General features: G+C 39.6%; 2 protein-coding genes across 2 annotated transcripts in view; one reads left to right on the plus strand and one right to left on the minus strand.

Annotated features, from left to right (window-relative positions):
- nrg2a (neuregulin 2a) overlaps positions 1-4717 on the minus strand; it is a 140105-nt gene extending 135388 nt beyond the window's left edge. Inside the window, exon 1 of the mRNA XM_041801391.1 lies at positions 4306-4717. Coding sequence (XP_041657325.1) covers positions 4306-4714 — 409 coding nt within the window. The 5' untranslated portion in view covers positions 4715-4717. The remainder of the gene's footprint in view (positions 1-4305) is intronic.
- Positions 4718-6899: 2182 nt separating this feature from the next.
- On the plus strand, positions 6900-15040 carry puraa (purine-rich element binding protein Aa). Its single transcript, XM_041801615.1, has 2 exons — positions 6900-7049; positions 11603-15040. The coding sequence occupies exon 2, from the start codon at positions 11683-11685 to the stop codon at positions 12538-12540; it is 858 nt and encodes a 285-aa protein (XP_041657549.1). The 5' UTR covers positions 6900-7049; positions 11603-11682; the 3' UTR covers positions 12541-15040.
- Positions 15041-18762: the final 3722 nt, after the last annotated feature.

Genomic DNA, 18762 nt, shown 5'->3' on the forward strand with positions numbered 1-18762 from the left:
TTATTTTATAATATGAGTGAGTGGAAGAGGAATAAATCAATTTAAAGTCCTTATACAGAAACATCTGCAATGTTTCCATATGAAAGCTGCAAATGCTTGTGTGCAATTTAGACAAAGATGCTGTATTTACCTGCTTTTAACAATTAAAAACAAGACTTGCAAGACAAGACAAGATCTGCTTTTGTTGCTGTGATATCAAAATGGGTCTCCTTTTCATATGATTTTGACTTGTTTCATATCAGAATTTAAAATGTTGACATCGTGACAACTTTACATGAGGCTATTAATTAAGAATGACTAATACTTGGTTAAAAACCCTTAACATTATGCTTATAAAATTTTAAACAAAGTTTAAAGTTACACCAGCAAAAGCAGTGCAATGAAAGATCCCATTCCAGTTGCAAACATTTTTGCTCCCATTCAGTCAGATGCAATTCTCTTATCTGGCATCTGATGTCATACCCTCAATCTTTTAAGCTGCAGAGCAAGCTTAAAAGAGGAACCCAACAAGGTCTTATTCATGCCAAATGTGTAGATAAAGCAAACATCATCCTAGCTGCTCTTACTGTATTGTCATCATCATTGACATGTCATAAATCAGCACTGGGCTGCAGCAAAATACTTACTTCCATGTGTTAATGCTCAGAACTTGACAGCAGTCTGTACTACGCTTGTTCTTGCAGTACGTCAATAAATGAGACAAAAGTTGCAAAGACAGCTAAATAACTGAACATGAGAATAACACTGAATCATGCTGCTTTCTTTCAAACTGGCAGGAACCCAGAGCTCCCAGCTGACTGAGACCCGAGGAATAGGTGCAGGAGGTTAGCTCTTTAGTAACCTGTTTATCAGACAGTGCTTAGGAACAGGTAGACAACAACTGCATCACTTTGAGAGCTGTACAGTGTGTACAGTTAGTCCCCTGGTTCAAACACTTGGGAGCTCAAGGGCCCCCTGAAGACAAGTTTGAGATGGGAACTACAAGGACTTGGAGGCAATCTGAGAAAAAATACTTTGATACTAAAGGGGTTATCATGTTACCAGAATTTTAAACTGGTAAAAATCAGTATGACACTAAAACCTGTTTGATACCACAGAAACAGAAATACACTATTCTAGGCACTCAACACTAACTCCTTTTTTTGAATTATCAAAAATTACAGGCAAACTCATGAACACTGTCTACATTGCACAAACATTGGCACTGTTTTACTGGGCTAGGAAAGTAATGCCACATGGAATTTAGGCAGTGTGCAGGAGTTTTCTTGTATTTCTTAATGGAAAGTATAAAAATGACAACCTTATGACTGCTTTGAAATTGAAGAAGCAATTGCTGCATAATAGCCTCCATTAGGTTTAAAGACATGAATGAAATAACAGATTTATATACAGAGCTAGCAAGATCTGTGTTAGCAAGATGTAGGTTTGGAAAGATGCTGGGAAAGCAGAATGCATTGTCCAGCCAAGAGTTAAAGGAGACTTTTTTAATTACATCTAATTCAAAGTCTCAATCTAGCCTCATCATCTATGTATCTATCTATAGTGCTAATTCATAAGCAAAATTATTTGAAGACACTTTAAAGGGCAGGTCAAGACAATATTCTTTGATATTTTATTTATAAAGGCCCAAGAATATCAATAATGCAAAAATCACTACTAGAAAATAATGTAATGCATGATCATATAAATGATCAAGAAAAATGTTGGGGTGACAATTTTGCAAACAAGACTGTTTTTATTTCCTTTTGGATATTTTTACTGTCTTAAGCTAAGGGTAACTGACCTCCTGTTTGGGTACTACCCTGTTTCTATTTTGAAAGAAAATAAGAAAATTAGTGCAGATCACAGATTATGGCATAAACTTCCTTGAAAAGAAAATAAGGAACAAAACGTGAAACATTTAATAACACAAGACGCATTTAACTTCTGACTTGTCCAATTGAGTTTTTAAGATTGAAATGAGACATTGAGAAGCAGTGGTGTACCTATAGAGACAATAAAGCATGTGATTAATTGTGATAATAAGGATTAATGCACTTATTATGGACCTTAATTAAAGAAGATTATTGCAAAACCTCTGACAGCCCTTAGAAACATCTTAAGTTACCAATAAACAACATGGCACTTATGCTATTAACACTGCACTATGCTATCAGAAAACCTGATTCTGTTCGCATCCATTCGTTTTTTATTGCCAATTAGTTGCATTTAAACAATATTTTCAGACTGAGCTACAAGTTTAAGGCTCAAACTCCTGACACAATGGCATAAAAATAAAGATGATTCACTTTTATAAAGCTTAATATAAAGGATAAAAACAGTCACTGGAACATTTTGGATCTTGGGTCTGAGCTAACTGAATTATGGGAGGACGCCAAGAGATGTTTATGTGTTTATGTGTTATGTTTATGTGTCTGTGTGATGTTCAAAATGGCATGATCTGGGACAAGCGAGAGTCACAAAAGAAACAATAAAGGGATTAAATACTCTGAGCAAAAAGAAAAGCCCTTAGTTTACAATAGCCAACATGAGCACCATCAGCTATGTTGTCAGGTACTTTAAACTACATAAAAGAGATCAACAGAGGCCCGATGAGCGGGCGTGGCAAATCTCTCAGGTAAAACCGTGAGGCGTCTGTGCCAGTTTGATCGCGTCACTGACCAGCTTTGCTAAGTGCTGGAAGAATCAGGGGGGATGTTTTTGCTGCTCAAGGTACTCAAGAGGTAATAAGGTCCATTTTGTGTCACCTCTCTAATGGGATGATGAGTTTAAAAGCCAGAGTGAGAGTGGCAAAATCAAGAGCAATGGGGAGCATTTGTGTCCCATGAGTAGAGGCTAAGAGGATTTAAGGAGGCGGCAGTACAGGGCACACTTCATGTTCTGGGCCAAAACACAAGATTGGAAGGAGAAATGTGTGCAGCATGTGATGGCAGTAAAAAAAAAAAAAAAAAAAAAAGATTATTTTATTATGTGTGTTGCATTTTGTGTAATCAGCTCAAAACACACAGAATGAAAAAAAATGACAAGTTCAGACTTGAAGCAGTGTTGCAGGCTGACCAGCATGGGACATGAGTTGTAGAAGAAGATCCAGTTACAGACACCGACACTACTGTATAATTAAACTAGAAGAGACTCATTTCACCCCGGTGAAGTGCAAGAAAGACACTCTTTGTGAGATTAGAGCTTTTGACAAGTTGCTCTTGCAGATCAAGTGACAGTACGCCTCATGAATTCTGTCACTAAAACAAAACAAAAAAGGTGTCTGCACATGCAGATAAATGTACAACTGTTTGCATGCAGCCTTGTGCACAATCACCAGTGCAAATGTGTTCTAGATTATTCCTCATATGACCTAAAGCCTCAATGGATTGACTTTGCAATAAAACGGGAGAAAGGAAGCCAGGTTGAACACCAATACATCTGAATACAAGAATTGTGATTATAAATAAACAATGCATTATCATAACAATCTCAGTGTGATTTTAAATTGACCTCATATAGGTGAAAACTGCAGCCACAGCCACATCTGTGTATGAACCTCAACAGAGAAACCCCCATAGAAGTGCTGACGGGTTTTTTTTTCCTGTCAGCAGCAGCTCCATCTATCCTAGGTTTGCACTACAGCCTTCACTACTAGCCCACTTCGTGCACTAAACACGCATTTGTGCAGGTCTTGTAATACAATAGGCTGCGCCACAATGTGAAGCATTAAAGCATTAAAGCAGGACGTGAGCCTAAGAAGAGCCTAGGAGCCAATTTGCTTAGGGCAGCGTGATTTCCCCCCCACGTGATCCCGATGATACAGGCCGCTGTCCCTGGTCCTGAAACTGAACCGGGTCCATTGAAAGCACGGGCTCGATTTGATCAGAGGCAGGGACGCGTTCTGCAAACAGATATTTGTTTATAAAGCGTAGGATGTGATAGATGCATTAAAATGAGCCTAAAACTGTAATGCGGGTTTGCAGGATGCAGGTAGCTGGATTCACACGAACTGCAATTCCTCATAAGCATCAGTGCGAGGCGCATGTCTGATGCAGTTGAGGGGAACGAGAATGGGAGAGAGAAAGAGAGTTTGATTGATCATGTGGGCTATGGGAGCCTGCGAGAGTTGTCGAAAATTGCTGCATAGACGCCCCTCAGGCACCTCTCTGGTTACCCAGTAACTCCCAACATCGCTGTGGCCAAAGTAAGCACAAAACAGCAGAGTACCTGTTAACCAAAACGCCCTCAGCCAGCCGGGCTGCTAACACACCGTTCATTCTTCCGGGTTGCACTTCACCGGTAATCCACATTACATTCACTTACCGCAGTCCTCACACAAGATCTTCCCAACATCCTTTTTTAGGTTCTTTCCACTGGTGTCCAGAGGCGCGAACGATGCCTTGAAAACCAAGGGCTCGTCAGTGGGGTCCATGAAAAAAATGTATTTGTGGTTCTTCTTCACTTTGGTGCACGGAGCCTCGGATCCAAATTCTCCCACGGTGACGAGCTGTTCTCGCTCCAGACCCCCGCTGTTCTGGGGCCAAACATCCAGCACTTTGACATTCACACGGTACGGCTCCGCGGAGACGTTCACAGGCGTAGACTGCACCTTGCCCTCGATCACCACGGCGGATTTGAAAACCTGGTCCTGCAGGGAATTCAAATTCGGGGAGTAGCAGGCGAATGAGACCCCGATGACCAGCATGGATAAATGTACTGAATCAAGCCTCATGCCGCCTGCTTTGGCTCGGTGGTCGCTGGTCGCGTTGCGGCAGGGCTCTCTCGGCTGCGGGGCGATGGCGATGGAGCTTGGTTGAATGTAGAGACAGCGAGTAGGCTCCTGTAGCACGGCAGCGCGGCAGACCTTGCATAAGTGTCCATGCCATCGGGATCCGCTGCTTTTTCGAGTGATTTCCAACGGGTAAACAGCTGGGTTTCAAATCCAGTCACTGCTTTCCGCTAATAATAAGGCATTGAAGACAGGCAAAGCAAGGAATTGGCGGATTCTCCCCTCCAGAAGATGCCCCCTATGCTGCCATAGTGTAGCCTTAACTGCAAGACGACGCCACTCTTATCTTTGCCCAAAAATTGCAGTGGTGGGGTACCGCTATGATGCTTTTCTGTATCATCTGCAGCGGAGGGAAAAGACGCAAAATGCTGCAGTGAAGCACAAGTTTGGTAGTCCGCTCGCAAAAACATAAGCCACGTTTCATTCCCCAAAATACAGCATTATTCGTGGTCAGCAGCTCTAACGCTAATACGGCGCCTTCCTCCGCGGCTCTCTCTCCGCCTCCCCCACCAGCCACAGACGGAGAGGAAATAATGCCGATTGCCAAGGGGCTCCGTCAACGAAAAAACGCAGGAATGGAGCACTGAGATACAGGCAACCGATGGACCAAAGGGTCGATGTCCTCGCTGCCAAAACCCAGTTACTGTACGTCAATCACTCCATGTTTTAGCAGCCGTGATCTCACGTTAAAATGAAACAAACCACATCCTAAATCCATGACCGTCCCCTCCTTAGAAACGCATCTTACTGTAGCCAAGGCATCACTCCAGCAAATGAAATCTGCTCACATTAAAAAATGCAGCCGCATATAGTCCGGTGGGCCTAGAAAAATCATATGGCCGCGATGACTAAGGCTGCGAAAGCATCTCAGATTCTTCAACAGACTGTTTTGAATGAGTTTTGCGTCTCATCCCATTAAGTCATGCCCTGCATTCAGGTCACATTCACTGCTCTGCCTCTGAAAAAACTGATGTTGAAGCACCGCATTAAATCCATACAGATAAATCAGCTGCAATATTCAGCTCTAAAGCAGAGAGAACTATTCTCAGCACTTTACAACGAGAAAAAGGGGGAAATATGCTTTTATAGGGAACCTTTTAATTCAATGTGCAAGCTTATTCTGAAGGAGCTTCATAACCAAATCAGCCCGGACACGGAGACGTAAGTCTCAACGAGTGTTAAAACTGTAAGATATTTATGACAGTGTTTTACATCGAGCTATAATTGCAAAGGTTTGGTTTGGTTTAGCCTAAATGTCAAATAGAATGCGGATACAGGATGTTGTATTCACAAAGAGCGACACCTGCTGATCACAGTATGTCTATAGTTTGACACAAATTTGCTGTACATGTTGCTGTACATCAAACTGCCATAATGCTCACTATCAAAAAAGCATGTCAGAAATGAAAGTTTTTGGGCTGCTAAATTAGGCAATGTTAATTAATAGGTTACACAGTTAAGGGGAATATTGCATTTTCACTGAAATACGCTTAATACAGCGGCCGAGAAGTCCCAAAAGAGGCACATTTGTACTAAAAATGTAGAAGCTAATGCAGCTGCACAATTATTCATGTTTCCATTTGTGCGCATGTTCCAGAGACCTGAAATAGCCCTCGCTGCTCTCCGTGGTGCTGAAACTTTACGAGGCCTATAAATTACGCCTATAGCGTGCCGATGTAAGACACAGGCTCCCAGTAATTTATCACTGCGTTAACAGAGGTTCTCTTCCTGGTAACAGAATGTGCCATTGTGCATTTTAAACAACACTGACACAAACGCAGAACACACAGTGTGTTCATGGCTGTAACCCTGACGCCTTGACAGAGTGAAACATATAAAACAGGTCAAAGGATCAACAGTGACACAAGATTGTCCTTCACTTGTACCCAGGTGAAGTCAGTATCACTGCTCACTGATGTCTTTATATATTGTCCTCCATTACAGGTGCAAAAGATGTTGCCCTACCTGTTACCACCAGAAGGCTACAGCTGCAATCCCTCAGCATCACCAAAAGAGGGCGCGCGTGTGTTGAAAATCCCACCGTGCGTGTTGACATCAGAGCTGAAGCGTGCGGCGTTGAACTCGTGCGTGCATGTGTCGCTCTCCGTGCCACGACTCGCCGTTTCTTGTCCATCTTGTGAAGCGAGCAGGAGCAGTCCTCTGAGCTGTTTTAAAGGCCTGTGCGCGTTTCTTAAATGTGTCAGTCGGTTTGTCTCGTCCTCTGTTGCCCTCCGTCGAGGCTGTAAGGCGCCGCGCGTGCAGACAGAGCGCTGTTAAGGTAGGTTGTGGGCTCTCGCTTGATGGAATGACGCTTTATTTACATGTCATTCGGATGGTTCTCACTCTCCTGCAGCGTTTCAAGTGTCCTAACGTGACACCAAGCATATGTCATTTCCTCGCGGACTTCACAGAAGCATAACATGACGGTATACTGCCATGGCTCGGAGCTGAATTTATAATGGTGCTCTATTTGGAGCAGCGTCACAGCGTTCCGGTGTCGAGATGTAGGGCAAAACTTTGTGAGGTGATTACAGCTGCTGTCTTTTCCAAACTGCGACGACACCTCTCCTGGGACTATAATCTGCTCTAGACGTGGCATCGGCATGTAAAAAGCTGCTTTTCGTGGTTCATTAGCTGTATTAAAAACAAGTCTGCAAAATAGGTTAAGTATGCTACTGATTCCCGGTCAATTTCATTGGGAGCTTGTCGTTGTAGTCTGTAGAAGCAGCTGATAAACTGCGGCACTACGACACAGACATAGGGTGTGATTTTGGATATTAAAGTCCTAATAAAAAACTATTGTATTGTCTGTATTCTATGCAGTAGACATGGAAATACTCGTCTGAATTTCAATCAAACGCTTTGGGAATAGCTTACCTTTTATATGTATCCAGATTTATGAGTATCACAGCACAGATCGAACAATTTGGGGAACATAAATTAAAAAAAAAAAGAATATTTTTTTTAAATATTAAATAAAATGAAAAAAAAAATCAATGACACTTACAATGCTATATTGCAACAGTCAGGCCTAAATATTTAGGTCAAGATAAATCAACCAATCAGATGTATAAAAAGGCCGGCCCATATGTTATGGGCCTAAATAATCTACAGAAAAATATATAAACAAATAAATGCCAAGTGTTATCCCAGAATTTAAATAATTTTCGGTCACGTGAATGCATGGTCAACCTCTTAAAAACCGTGATCATTTACTCACCTTTTTTTCTTCCCCAAACTTGATTTGTTTCTTCCAAGAAGAAGCTCTGCTTTCTGTTCAGGTGATCAGGAGGCCCAACGACGTTTGGAGCAATAAGAGCATCAGGACACATTTATGAGTTTTTACTGTTTAAAAAAAAATAGCTTTCAAACGTATAGAAATATTAAACGAGAATGAAAGAGGGGAAAAAAGTTTAACTGCAATAACCATACATAACTAGCTCTCACGTTGAGTTAAAGAGGAAATAAAATTTCTCAATGGCAGAAAAAGCTTTGGGGTTTGGTCCAAACGTTATTTTAAACCGACCTTCAATAAAATGATTGTCCTGTTATGTTTGTTAATGGGCTTTGTCTTCATATAATAAAATTTAATTTAACTATTTTTATATCTGTTACATAAAATATCATTTTATTAATTTATTTGATGGGGCCAAAAACTATCAGCATACAATTTAAATGACTGTTTCAAATTTACAGTAATTAAATACTCTGAACTCATACAGTAAAGCATTATAGATCCTTTTTAATAAACAATTTAAATATGCATTACTGTAAATTAAAGTATTTTATTTAATATATATATTGGAAAGATTTATGATTAGACAGGCTTCCTCAGCATTATTTAATTCTTTTTTAAAGCATCATTTGGCACTTCAAGCATTAAACTTAAATCTTTTTAGCAGGCCCATGTGACCTGTGATATATATAAAATTAAACAAATATAATTTAATTGAAATCTACATTTGAACAGGAACGCTTTTGAGATGTTTTCTCTCTGTGTTAGCCTACATTGATTTGTCCTACTGATCTGACGTCAGGCCTTCAGACAGCCTGTCAGGGCGCTAACACTAACGTGGCCAACATTTTAAATCAGGGTTAATCTCGTATTTATCCTCTATAATACCGTCTATTTAATATCATAATTATTTTTTGTTTTTTATAAAAATTAAAATTGCATTTTGCATCGAAATCCAAGATGATCACACAATAAAAACTGGAAAAAGGTCAAAGAAGGCCTACAAAGTGGCTCATCCGTCATCACTAGAGCACTTGGCCTATTTACTTTCACATTTAAAGCTATGTTTTATTACTATCAATGCTCACCTCTTCATGATATGTGTAGGTGAAAGGCCAACCGGATACTTTTTAGAAAAGCTATCTGTGGGTGTTGATGGACATGCAATGCTTTTACGCACATGACGTCTCCAGTGAGTCGACCACAATGGTAAGGAGGTTTGTGGGGGTTAGAGTGAAATTAAGATTAAAAGTATAGAATAAATCCACTAATGGGGCCTGAACTGTAGATCATTCAGTCATAAAGTAATAAGGACATTTTACCGCCCTGGAAAACTTTTTCCCAACTTCAATGACTGATCATAATCACGCATTAAATGCAGGCGACAATGTTTAATTTCGTTTTTTAAGTTGGCAAAAAATGTCGTTTGAAAGGAAATTTTTAGAGACGTATCTTTTCACTTTGAGCTTTCATTTTTTTAAATCTTTTTTTTTTCTAAACTCTTATTTAGAAAATAAACCTAGTGTTAAAATTGACTAGATTTTTAAATAAAATAACAGCAAACTGCACAAAATGTTAAGCTAAATGAATAAATAAATAATGGATTAAATTTAGCTTCTACGAGGCAAATATATGTTTACGTTAAAGGTCGTGCCAATCTATTGTTTTACAGATGGACCACCTGTGGCATGATGGGAGAAGATTTCTTACAGGACTCCAATAAGAAGCCATGTGTAGCCTGAAGCTGTCGTCATGTTTGGCTTTGAAATGCTTCACTTAGTGACGCCACAGTTACACCAGATATGAAATGGTCTGTCACCTTCAATAGCTTATATCCCTATAGATTGAACAAGGAGTATTTTATTAGAATTTTGACGTTGTAAATCGTCATAAAAGGTTCATTTAAATAGTTTTATTGAAAAGACCGCACGAGCAGGGCAAATAATGGTTTGCTTTGCAGGTAGGCCTGCATCTTTGACTGTTTTACTCAGATAAAGCAGGATGCCGTTTTGATGTTGCTATTGTATGAAACAAACTCTAGTAGCTACAATCAACCTCACGTGACGTTTAATGTGATAGACAATATTCTGCTACACAATGAAGAGGTTACCTTACAGCAGGCCTGTGAGCAGGTAAGCTATTCAACTTATTAACATGATGCATTCAGAGAAAGCTCGGACACCTAAGTGAAGCCTTGTTATATAGACATATTTTGAAAACAGCATGGATAAGCAAGTGGTGATTCATGTCAGACAAGAGTTTAAAAAAATAAATGTTGATAGAGGCTATTAATACGCTACAAATATGAACAATGTGCGTTTATTACATTTGTGTAGTGAGAATAGGAATATAGCTCTACATGCTATCATTTTAGGCCTGCATGAGTCGACTTAATATGCGGTGGGGAGTTTGTAAAGCTCCTACAGACATTTTTACGATATCTCACTTGCTAAAATGTTGCATCAAAGCTGACCGCAGGCCTACTCTGGATCCAAAATGGTAAGGGAAGAAATGTCTTACCCGTCCTCTTTTTATTTTTAATCCTCTGTAATAAAAGGGAATTTTCGGATATTATTACCGATTTTAATGTAGCCGGATATGTTCTCATCGCTGACAAAATGAGGTGAGATAGCCTAGCTTAAATCTAATTCCGTGAATGGTGTTTCTAATAATAAAAAAATGTTACAGCGGTCTCTCTGCCCCTTTACAACTATGCTTTTGAAATGCAACACACCACTGTCATGAAGAACAAGCCCCTTTGGATTTAACTTGTGATGGAGCAACTTTTATTGCAATTATTGATGTCAGAGGGGTCTAACGGGCTGTCCCCTTACTTCCCCGAGAATAGATAAGTTTTGAAAGAAAGAAAAAAAAAGTCAAAGACGTGTCATTTCAGTCTGCCATTTACTGCTCTAAAGAAGATTAAAGTTGAGAAGTGAGTCTTGGAGTAGGTGTGCTAATGGCCACACACGCCAGTTAGTGGGTAGTCAACATTGTCTACTTATGGTCAGCCTATTAGCCGTATTTTTTAACGTGATTAAATCAATAGTAGCCAAATAAAGCAAGGCAACTACATAGAAAATTACAGAGAATTATTTAAATTGGTTATTTGTCATTTTTAGTAATTTAGGAAGCTATTTTGGATAAGACTTGTAATGCAACAACGTGGTTGACTGTTTATGCTTTGACAGGTACTCCCAGAAATATTCGACCTTACTTTATATGCAAACAGAAGTCGTTTTGCATTACTTAAAATATACAATTAAAATTTAAATAAAAAGGTGAATAGGACGAATAATAAACAAATGAAAAGAGCAAATAGGTACTTCTACAGTTAGCTTACCAGTTATCTAGTATTTTCTGCTCTTACTTTGAAACAGAGGGCAAGTTGGGGTGCTCAGGTGACAAAAACAACACCCTTTTCGATGAAATGAAACTGAACCACAGAGTGGGTTAAGCATTTCTTTCCATGAAGCAACCGTAGGTTTCATTTTAAAGATTTGACAGCTCATGCCATTACACTTGAAGGGAGAAAAACTGAGTCCTCGCTCTGCATTAACGTCTCTCCCTCTTCGCCTCTGTGTACCTCTCTGTAGATCTCGCGAGAGCTCCGGCGTTTTCTGTGGCTGGCCGTGGCTTTGCAGCAGACAGAGGGAGAAGGCAGGCAGGCAGCATCATGGCGGACAGAGACAGTGGAAGTGAGCAGGGAGGAGCAGCCACGGGCCCAGGCTTCGGTTCCATGCACTTAGCGGCAGGAGGGGCGGGCTTGGCTTCCGGGCTCCAACACGAGACTCAAGAGCTGGCGTCGAAGCGGGTTGACATCCAAAACAAACGCTTCTATTTGGACGTTAAGCAGAACGCGAAAGGCCGCTTCTTAAAGATAGCAGAAGTCGGGGCCGGTGGAAACAAGAGCCGCCTCACTCTCTCCATGTCCGTGGCGGTCGAGTTCCGTGACTACTTGGGGGACTTCATCGAACATTATGCCCAGCTGGGTCCGAGCAACCCGGGGCTGGTACAAGACGAGCCGAGGAGAGCACTCAAAAGCGAATTCTTGGTCCGGGAGAATCGGAAATACTACATGGATCTGAAAGAGAACCAGAGAGGACGGTTTCTGAGGATTCGACAGACCGTTAACCGGGGGCCCGGTTTGGGATCCACGCAAGGCCAGACGATTGCTCTGCCTGCCCAGGGACTTATTGAGTTTCGTGACGCTTTGGCTAAACTTATTGACGATTACGGTGTAGAGGACGAACCTGCAGAGTTGCCTGAAGGGTCATCATTGACTGTGGACAACAAACGGTTCTTCTTCGACGTCGGTTCCAATAAGTATGGTGTGTTCATGAGGGTAAGCGAGGTGAAGCCAACGTACCGCAACTCAATTACGGTGCCCTACAAAGTGTGGTCCAAATTTGGGAATACTTTCAGTAAATATGCCGAGGAGATGAAGAAGATCCAGGAGAAGCAGCGGGAGAAAAGGGCATGCGAGCTGCAGCAACAAGAGGAGATGCCGGCGGACGATGGAGACGAGGATTGATATAGAGAGCAAAAAGATGCAAGAGTAAAGAAAATAACAAGAGAAATATAATTAAAAACTCTACTGTATAAAGAAAGAAATCTAAAGATTTAACTGTAATGGTTTAACTCCAAGGGAGCATCACCCACAATATAAGAAACCTCCACAACCTGACAGTTATGACATGTTGTCACTCATCGCTGGATGTTACCCCACTTATCCACCATTAATACAGTTAACAGGCTGCTAAACAAAGTAATAACATTATATTTGAACATTGTTTCCTACTTGACAAATGATATTGAACTGAGTGTTTATTTCCCTTATTAACAGAAAACTTTTGTACCAGTTAAAGCTATTGTAAAAAAAAAAAAAAGTGTTTGCAATGTTCAAATGGAATTATTGCTGAGTTCCGAAGAAAAAGCGTTTCCTTTTCATGTGAGCTAATGACTTCAGCACAAATCAGATATTTTAATTTTTAAACCAAATTCAAAAACTTTGTAAAAGGTTGTCACATGTACTACTTGCCATTCTATTTACCTTTACCTGTGAGTAGAGATGTGTTTACACATGATTCATATGAGGGCTAGGCCTGCTTCGGAAACTGGTTACATGTCATGCAGTATAAAAGGAACATATAGGCATTTTCATGAAATGAAATAAGTGCTCTATTTGTTGTGCAATATGCATTGCATAAAAATCAAATATATTAAACTGGTCAATGGATCTGACAGGATGACATTTGCCAGAGGCATTCAAAGAAATATTAATATTGTAGTTTTGTTTCAGTTGAAATTGTTGCCATGCAGATGGATATATATTATAGACTACCTTTGTGTCTCGTTGTTAATGCAATGTGTTCATTTTAAAGGTACTAAATGTGTATTTGACAGAAGAAATGCAGAGACAACATGTAGCAAATGGCCTGAATTGCAGATTACTCAAGAACCCTACGCAAATTGTTCTGATTGGCCCTGTCGTCTGAAAGAAAGGAGGCACAATTCAGCAGAGCATCATTGGTTAGCACATCCAAAACAAGAGAAACATTTTGCGATCTTGTTCAGTCATCAAAGTCCAAATGGTGCCAAGGAGTGCTGTTGCTGCATGTTTATCTGCACTAAGATTTCGTTGGTCTCCCAAAATATTGGCTCAAGGACCCTTCCTTATGTATCTTTATCTGCCTATAGTGTACGAATCTCAAGTTTGAGTACCAAGTGATTTCCATCTGAAGGCTTGGTGTAGTTGTAGTAGAAGTTGTTTCAAAGTGTGATTGTAAAAAGGAGCGACCTTGTGAACCCTAATCAAAATATCACCTTCATACAAAGAGGAGGGCACTGAGGAGCCTGCCTGGATAAGCCAAGGACAAGAGGGTGCAGTTCACCTCAGTGGGTGTGCCCGTCCCTTCAAGTTTTAAGATCTAAGGGTGTGAAGTTCTATGGGGCTACTTTGGATACATACTCATAGCTCTACTTTAGATTTGTAAGCCCAAATATCTACCTGGGGTTGATGAGATTCTCTTTTGGTCTAATTGTAAATATTTGGGCTACCACACGGAAAAACAACTGGTTCTAATCCAGTTCAGTCGCATCTCATAGATGTGTGATAGCAGTTTTATAAACTCTGTCAGTAAACTCCAGAGAAACTGGCAACAATCAGATAATGTCAGATTTACCTCAGCATAGATTAAATGACTGCTCCCGTGTTTAGATTGACTGGAAACCAGCAAACTAGACTGTCCTTGACCACCTATTTTTGGAGCCTGTGGTATAGCCTAAATGATACCTGATTGGGAGCATCCTCTTCAGCATATAAACAACCTGGTGCCTTACACACTCCGCATGCTTACACGCTGGCCTGGTGCTTTGGATTGCAGTTTGGCTTTTCTTTTCTTTTAGTCTTGTTTCCTCTTTTTTCTTCCATTCTTGTGTCTCAGCCCCCTTGTGTGCTAGTGCACGACTCGTGGTGCTAAAAGGGTTTGTTAAAACCCTTTAAAAAACATAGGAGCAGAATTCTTAACTTTTTTCTGCTACCTTCCTCCTTCCCTTACCTAATTGCCATCGCCATTCCCCAGCTATCCAGGTATCGGCCTACATGTAAACATGGAAAGGGGTGGTCACCTAGATGCAAGATGATGCAGAAGAGTTGGCTCTTCACTAGCCAAGCGCATTAGCAGGAAGAGCAGGGGCTGATTGGGAACATCGATACTGGCCTGACATGATAACAAACTTTTGTTGGCAAGCCCCCTTTGAAATGCTCGTTCTATGGCTTGGGTAGTTTTTTGTGCAAGTTGTAAGTCGCTCAATTAATGGGGAGCAGCAAGCATGTCTTGTTTTGTTTTTGTTTTACGTAGTTTTACCTTTTCAGCGTTATTCCACATTATTTGTAATTTTGGAATGTTTTCGCCCACAAAAAATATATCTATTTTTTCTGTGCAACATTTCATCACTGTGTGCAATATCGTATGTGCCAATGGTGGCAATATATGTATATCAATTAAATATATGATTACTATTTGAAAGCATGTGGCTGAATTCCATGTTTATTTCTCATGAAGGAGTTGTATGCCTTTATTTGCACTCAAAGCTCCATCCTTAGAGGAAAATATAGAAGATGAGGTCTTAGCAGCCTGTTGGGTCGAGCAGTTCACAAAAGTACTTTAACTTGAAACAGAACGTCACTGCAAGTACGCATCTCTTTAAAAAACTTGGCTTATGGGTTGTTGAAAGAAGACCATAAAGACTATGGAGTTTTTGTGAAAAGGAATCTTAAAAAAAAAGTTAATCTCCATTTTAGCTTTAAGCTAAGAAAAGGTGCTTCAGTCCAATCTTCATTAAGGTGTATGGTGAACTGTCTTCAGTGGTTGTTGTGTGTAGCACTTTGCTTTCCCAGGTTAATGAAATGCCTGACCAATACTTGTTTAAGTAATCTCAACAAAGAATGTCGTTCTCTCTTCTTTTATTTTTTTTAAAGAGGGTATTTGATTTGCTCATTTGGTTTTGATGCATTAAATATAATTTATGTACATTTGACAAATTTTAAAAATAAATTTAATTTACCCATGAGGGAAAATCTTCAGTCAAAATGTATGTGTTTTTTATGTTTCATTTCTTGTTGGAAAAAAAATCTTCCCAAAAGTCAACATTTTTTTGATGAGTGTTTAACGTTGATGTAGTGTTGTCCATAATGTCTGACTCTACATTTGCAATGATACTAATAAATGAAGCTTAATTTTACAGCCTTTTAATGCAAACTTAGCAACGACAAATACCCGAGGAATTATTTGTAGAAATTTCTACATAAGTACTGTATGTAAAAAAAAAAAAAAAAAAAAAAAAAAAAAAAAGGCTGTAAAATAAAGCATTACTTTGTTCTCTAACCATCCTGACTGTGCAGTTTGTTAAAATCTGTGTACAAGGATTACTTGACCTCATGTAAAACTAATGAAATACAACATTTTAACACAGCAAAGCATAACTGAAATGTATTTTAAGTTAACATTGGTTTCAAGTTAATGCATGTTAATGATAAGATGGGGAAGATAAAAGCGATTGTTTATGCTTAAAAATAGGCCAATAATAAACATCTACCTGATTATCTGTAGTCTATATTTAGTCAGCCTCATGGCAATGATGCTGTGTAAACAATGTAAAAAAAAAAAAAAAATTCCCCTGCCCTGTTTGTCGTCAAGCTACTAACAGATACTTCAAATCAAAAGGTGTCAATTCAGGCATGACTAAAGCATGCATCTCCCACCTTCACCACTTTCCAGGGAGGTCTGAGTGCAGGGTCTTGACCTGCCAGAAGGCCTTTCTGCAAGATTTACAATATGTATATATGTTATGGCACTGATGGTCTCTTGGCCTCTCTCAGCCCCCCTGCTGGCCACGAGGAAGGGTGAAAAAAACTGAAGGGGATGTGCTAAATTAAGATGGACTCCAGCCCAGATGCCAACTCAGACTCTGAGTTTGCTCTTCATCCAAGAACCCACATACAGGAGATGATCAGTTGAGGTCATCGCAGCGTTGGAGGCACAAATGCAATGCATAAACAGGTGATAAACTGCTTCCTGTCAAATCAAGACACCGTGAAAGCACAATGTCATTTTTCATTTCTGACTATAATTTGTCATTTATGCTACTTTAAGAGGCACAATGGCAATAATTGCTCACAAGAATACTGCAAGTCCAGCTGCTACACTGCCTAGTAAGAGAACAACTACATCTAATTCAAATTTAACTGCTGCTGCAACATGTTAACCATCACCTGAGCACTCCCTGACAGCACTGAGTAGCATGGATGGCTACAATACACATCATACCATTAGTTTAACATGTCAGAACTGCTGCAGTGTGTGTATATGTAGGGTGTGGTTGTTGATTACAATGCGTTTGTATGAATGATTCATTCGTGGTGACATCGCTTCCTTTTAAATTACACTTGTATTTTAGTGCTATTTTGAAGCAGCTGAGCATTAGCTTGGTGGTGACGTAATTCGTTGCCTGCGTTTCTGGGTTTTGCCACTAGAGGGCGGTCTTTACCAATGATAGAAAGAACACAGAGGAAAGAGAAACAGAAGGGGAAGCTTCGTTTGGCTTCATTAATATGGAGGAAATAGGCACAGGCCAAGTAAGCCGATATTTTCAGAAACATTGCATGACGTATGAGCAGTTTCTCAAAGATTCCTAGGCTTCTGCATACATACAACTTAAAATATGTACCTACCACTCAGACTGCTCACATTTGGCCTGTAGACATATCTGATATTAAGACTGGTGCTAAGTTAGCTTTATGACAAAGATAGTATCATTTAAAAAGTCATTGTTTTAAGTAGAAACCCATAATTTTGTTTTAATTTTATTTGTGAAGAGACCATGTGCGATATCAAACAGGAATGTTTATGATGCATTGTACCTGTTAGCAATAGCTATTTTACATCTGCACTTTTTGCAGGTTACGCACCAGACTGTAATGCCTCTGCATGACCGACAAAAAACAAGATCATCAGGGTAAAGATCGACTGTTTCTTTAAGGTTGTTAAATGTTGTAAACCCATGCTGCAGGGAAGGTTTCAGACAAAAGAGATTGATTGCAAACAGCTAGTTTAACAACTAGTATCACATTTAACATGGCATTTTTAATGAGTGGTATATTTTTCCTTCCTTAAAAAAAATCTGTGTAAGATTTGTTTTTGTTAAAACAAGGCAAGATCAGCACAGAGGCATGAGGTACAGTTTTGTCCACAAGGGGCACCAAATATTATAACAAACAGATACACTATATGGACAAAAGTATTTGGCTGCCTGACCATTACACAAACAAGGACTGTAATGACATTGTATTCAAACGCATGTACTGTAATATGGAGTTGTTTCACCTTTCGCAGCTCTAACAGCTGATTTTCAAGATTTCGGAGAGTTTCTGTGGGAATTTGGGGCCATTTACTCTTTAGACTGTGAGTTGAAGCACGTCCATTGTGAATACTGCCTTGCCTACATATAATTGCTTTAAGTAAAAAGTAACTAATTAAGATTACTCAAATTATTGTGATTTAGTAGTTTTCTTTTTGTATGCTTTTACTGTTAAAATCAGTACTATTACGTAAGCAAGTTTTAACCAGAGTAACTGTACTTTTACTTGAAAACTATACTCTTTTACTGTTTCCACCTCAGTTGACTTCACAGTAGCACATAGAGAGAGACTGATTCCACCTCATATCCCAAAACAGCCAAAACTGGAGTGTTGATATCTCAGGGTTAAACATTCCAAAGGTGAGTTTAACTCAAAAGTGACATTTTAACTCCTATCCTATAATGCCCTTGGGCAGAGAGTTATTGTTGACGTGAGACCAAGTTGCACCATGTGTGAAGTTATCCACCAAGTCCCTGTCTGTGAAATTAGGTGCTCCCAAAGGACACATAAGTATGCATTGACTTGCAATGAGGTCGACTCTCGTCTTTGTTCTGGCCTGATTAGAGTTACTGAAATTTTGTCGAATTGTAAAATAATTAAAACTTTCAAACGTTTTAAAGGTTTTTAAAGTGTAGTTGAACTACATGTACATTTCTACTTGAGTAGATTTATTGACCAGTACTTTAATTGCTTGAGTAATTTCTAACCGGAGTAACTGTAATTTTGCTTGTAGTTTTTTCGCCTCAGATTGTTTTGAATTGCATGCTTTAAAATGATATAAAATAATTACATCACTGCTTTTCAATGTCTCATTTCAGTGTAAAATAAACCTCA

The sequence above is a fragment of the Cheilinus undulatus genome, linkage group 12 (genome assembly GCF_018320785.1).
Source record: "Cheilinus undulatus linkage group 12, ASM1832078v1, whole genome shotgun sequence".
NCBI lineage: Eukaryota > Metazoa > Chordata > Actinopteri > Labriformes > Labridae > Cheilinus > Cheilinus undulatus.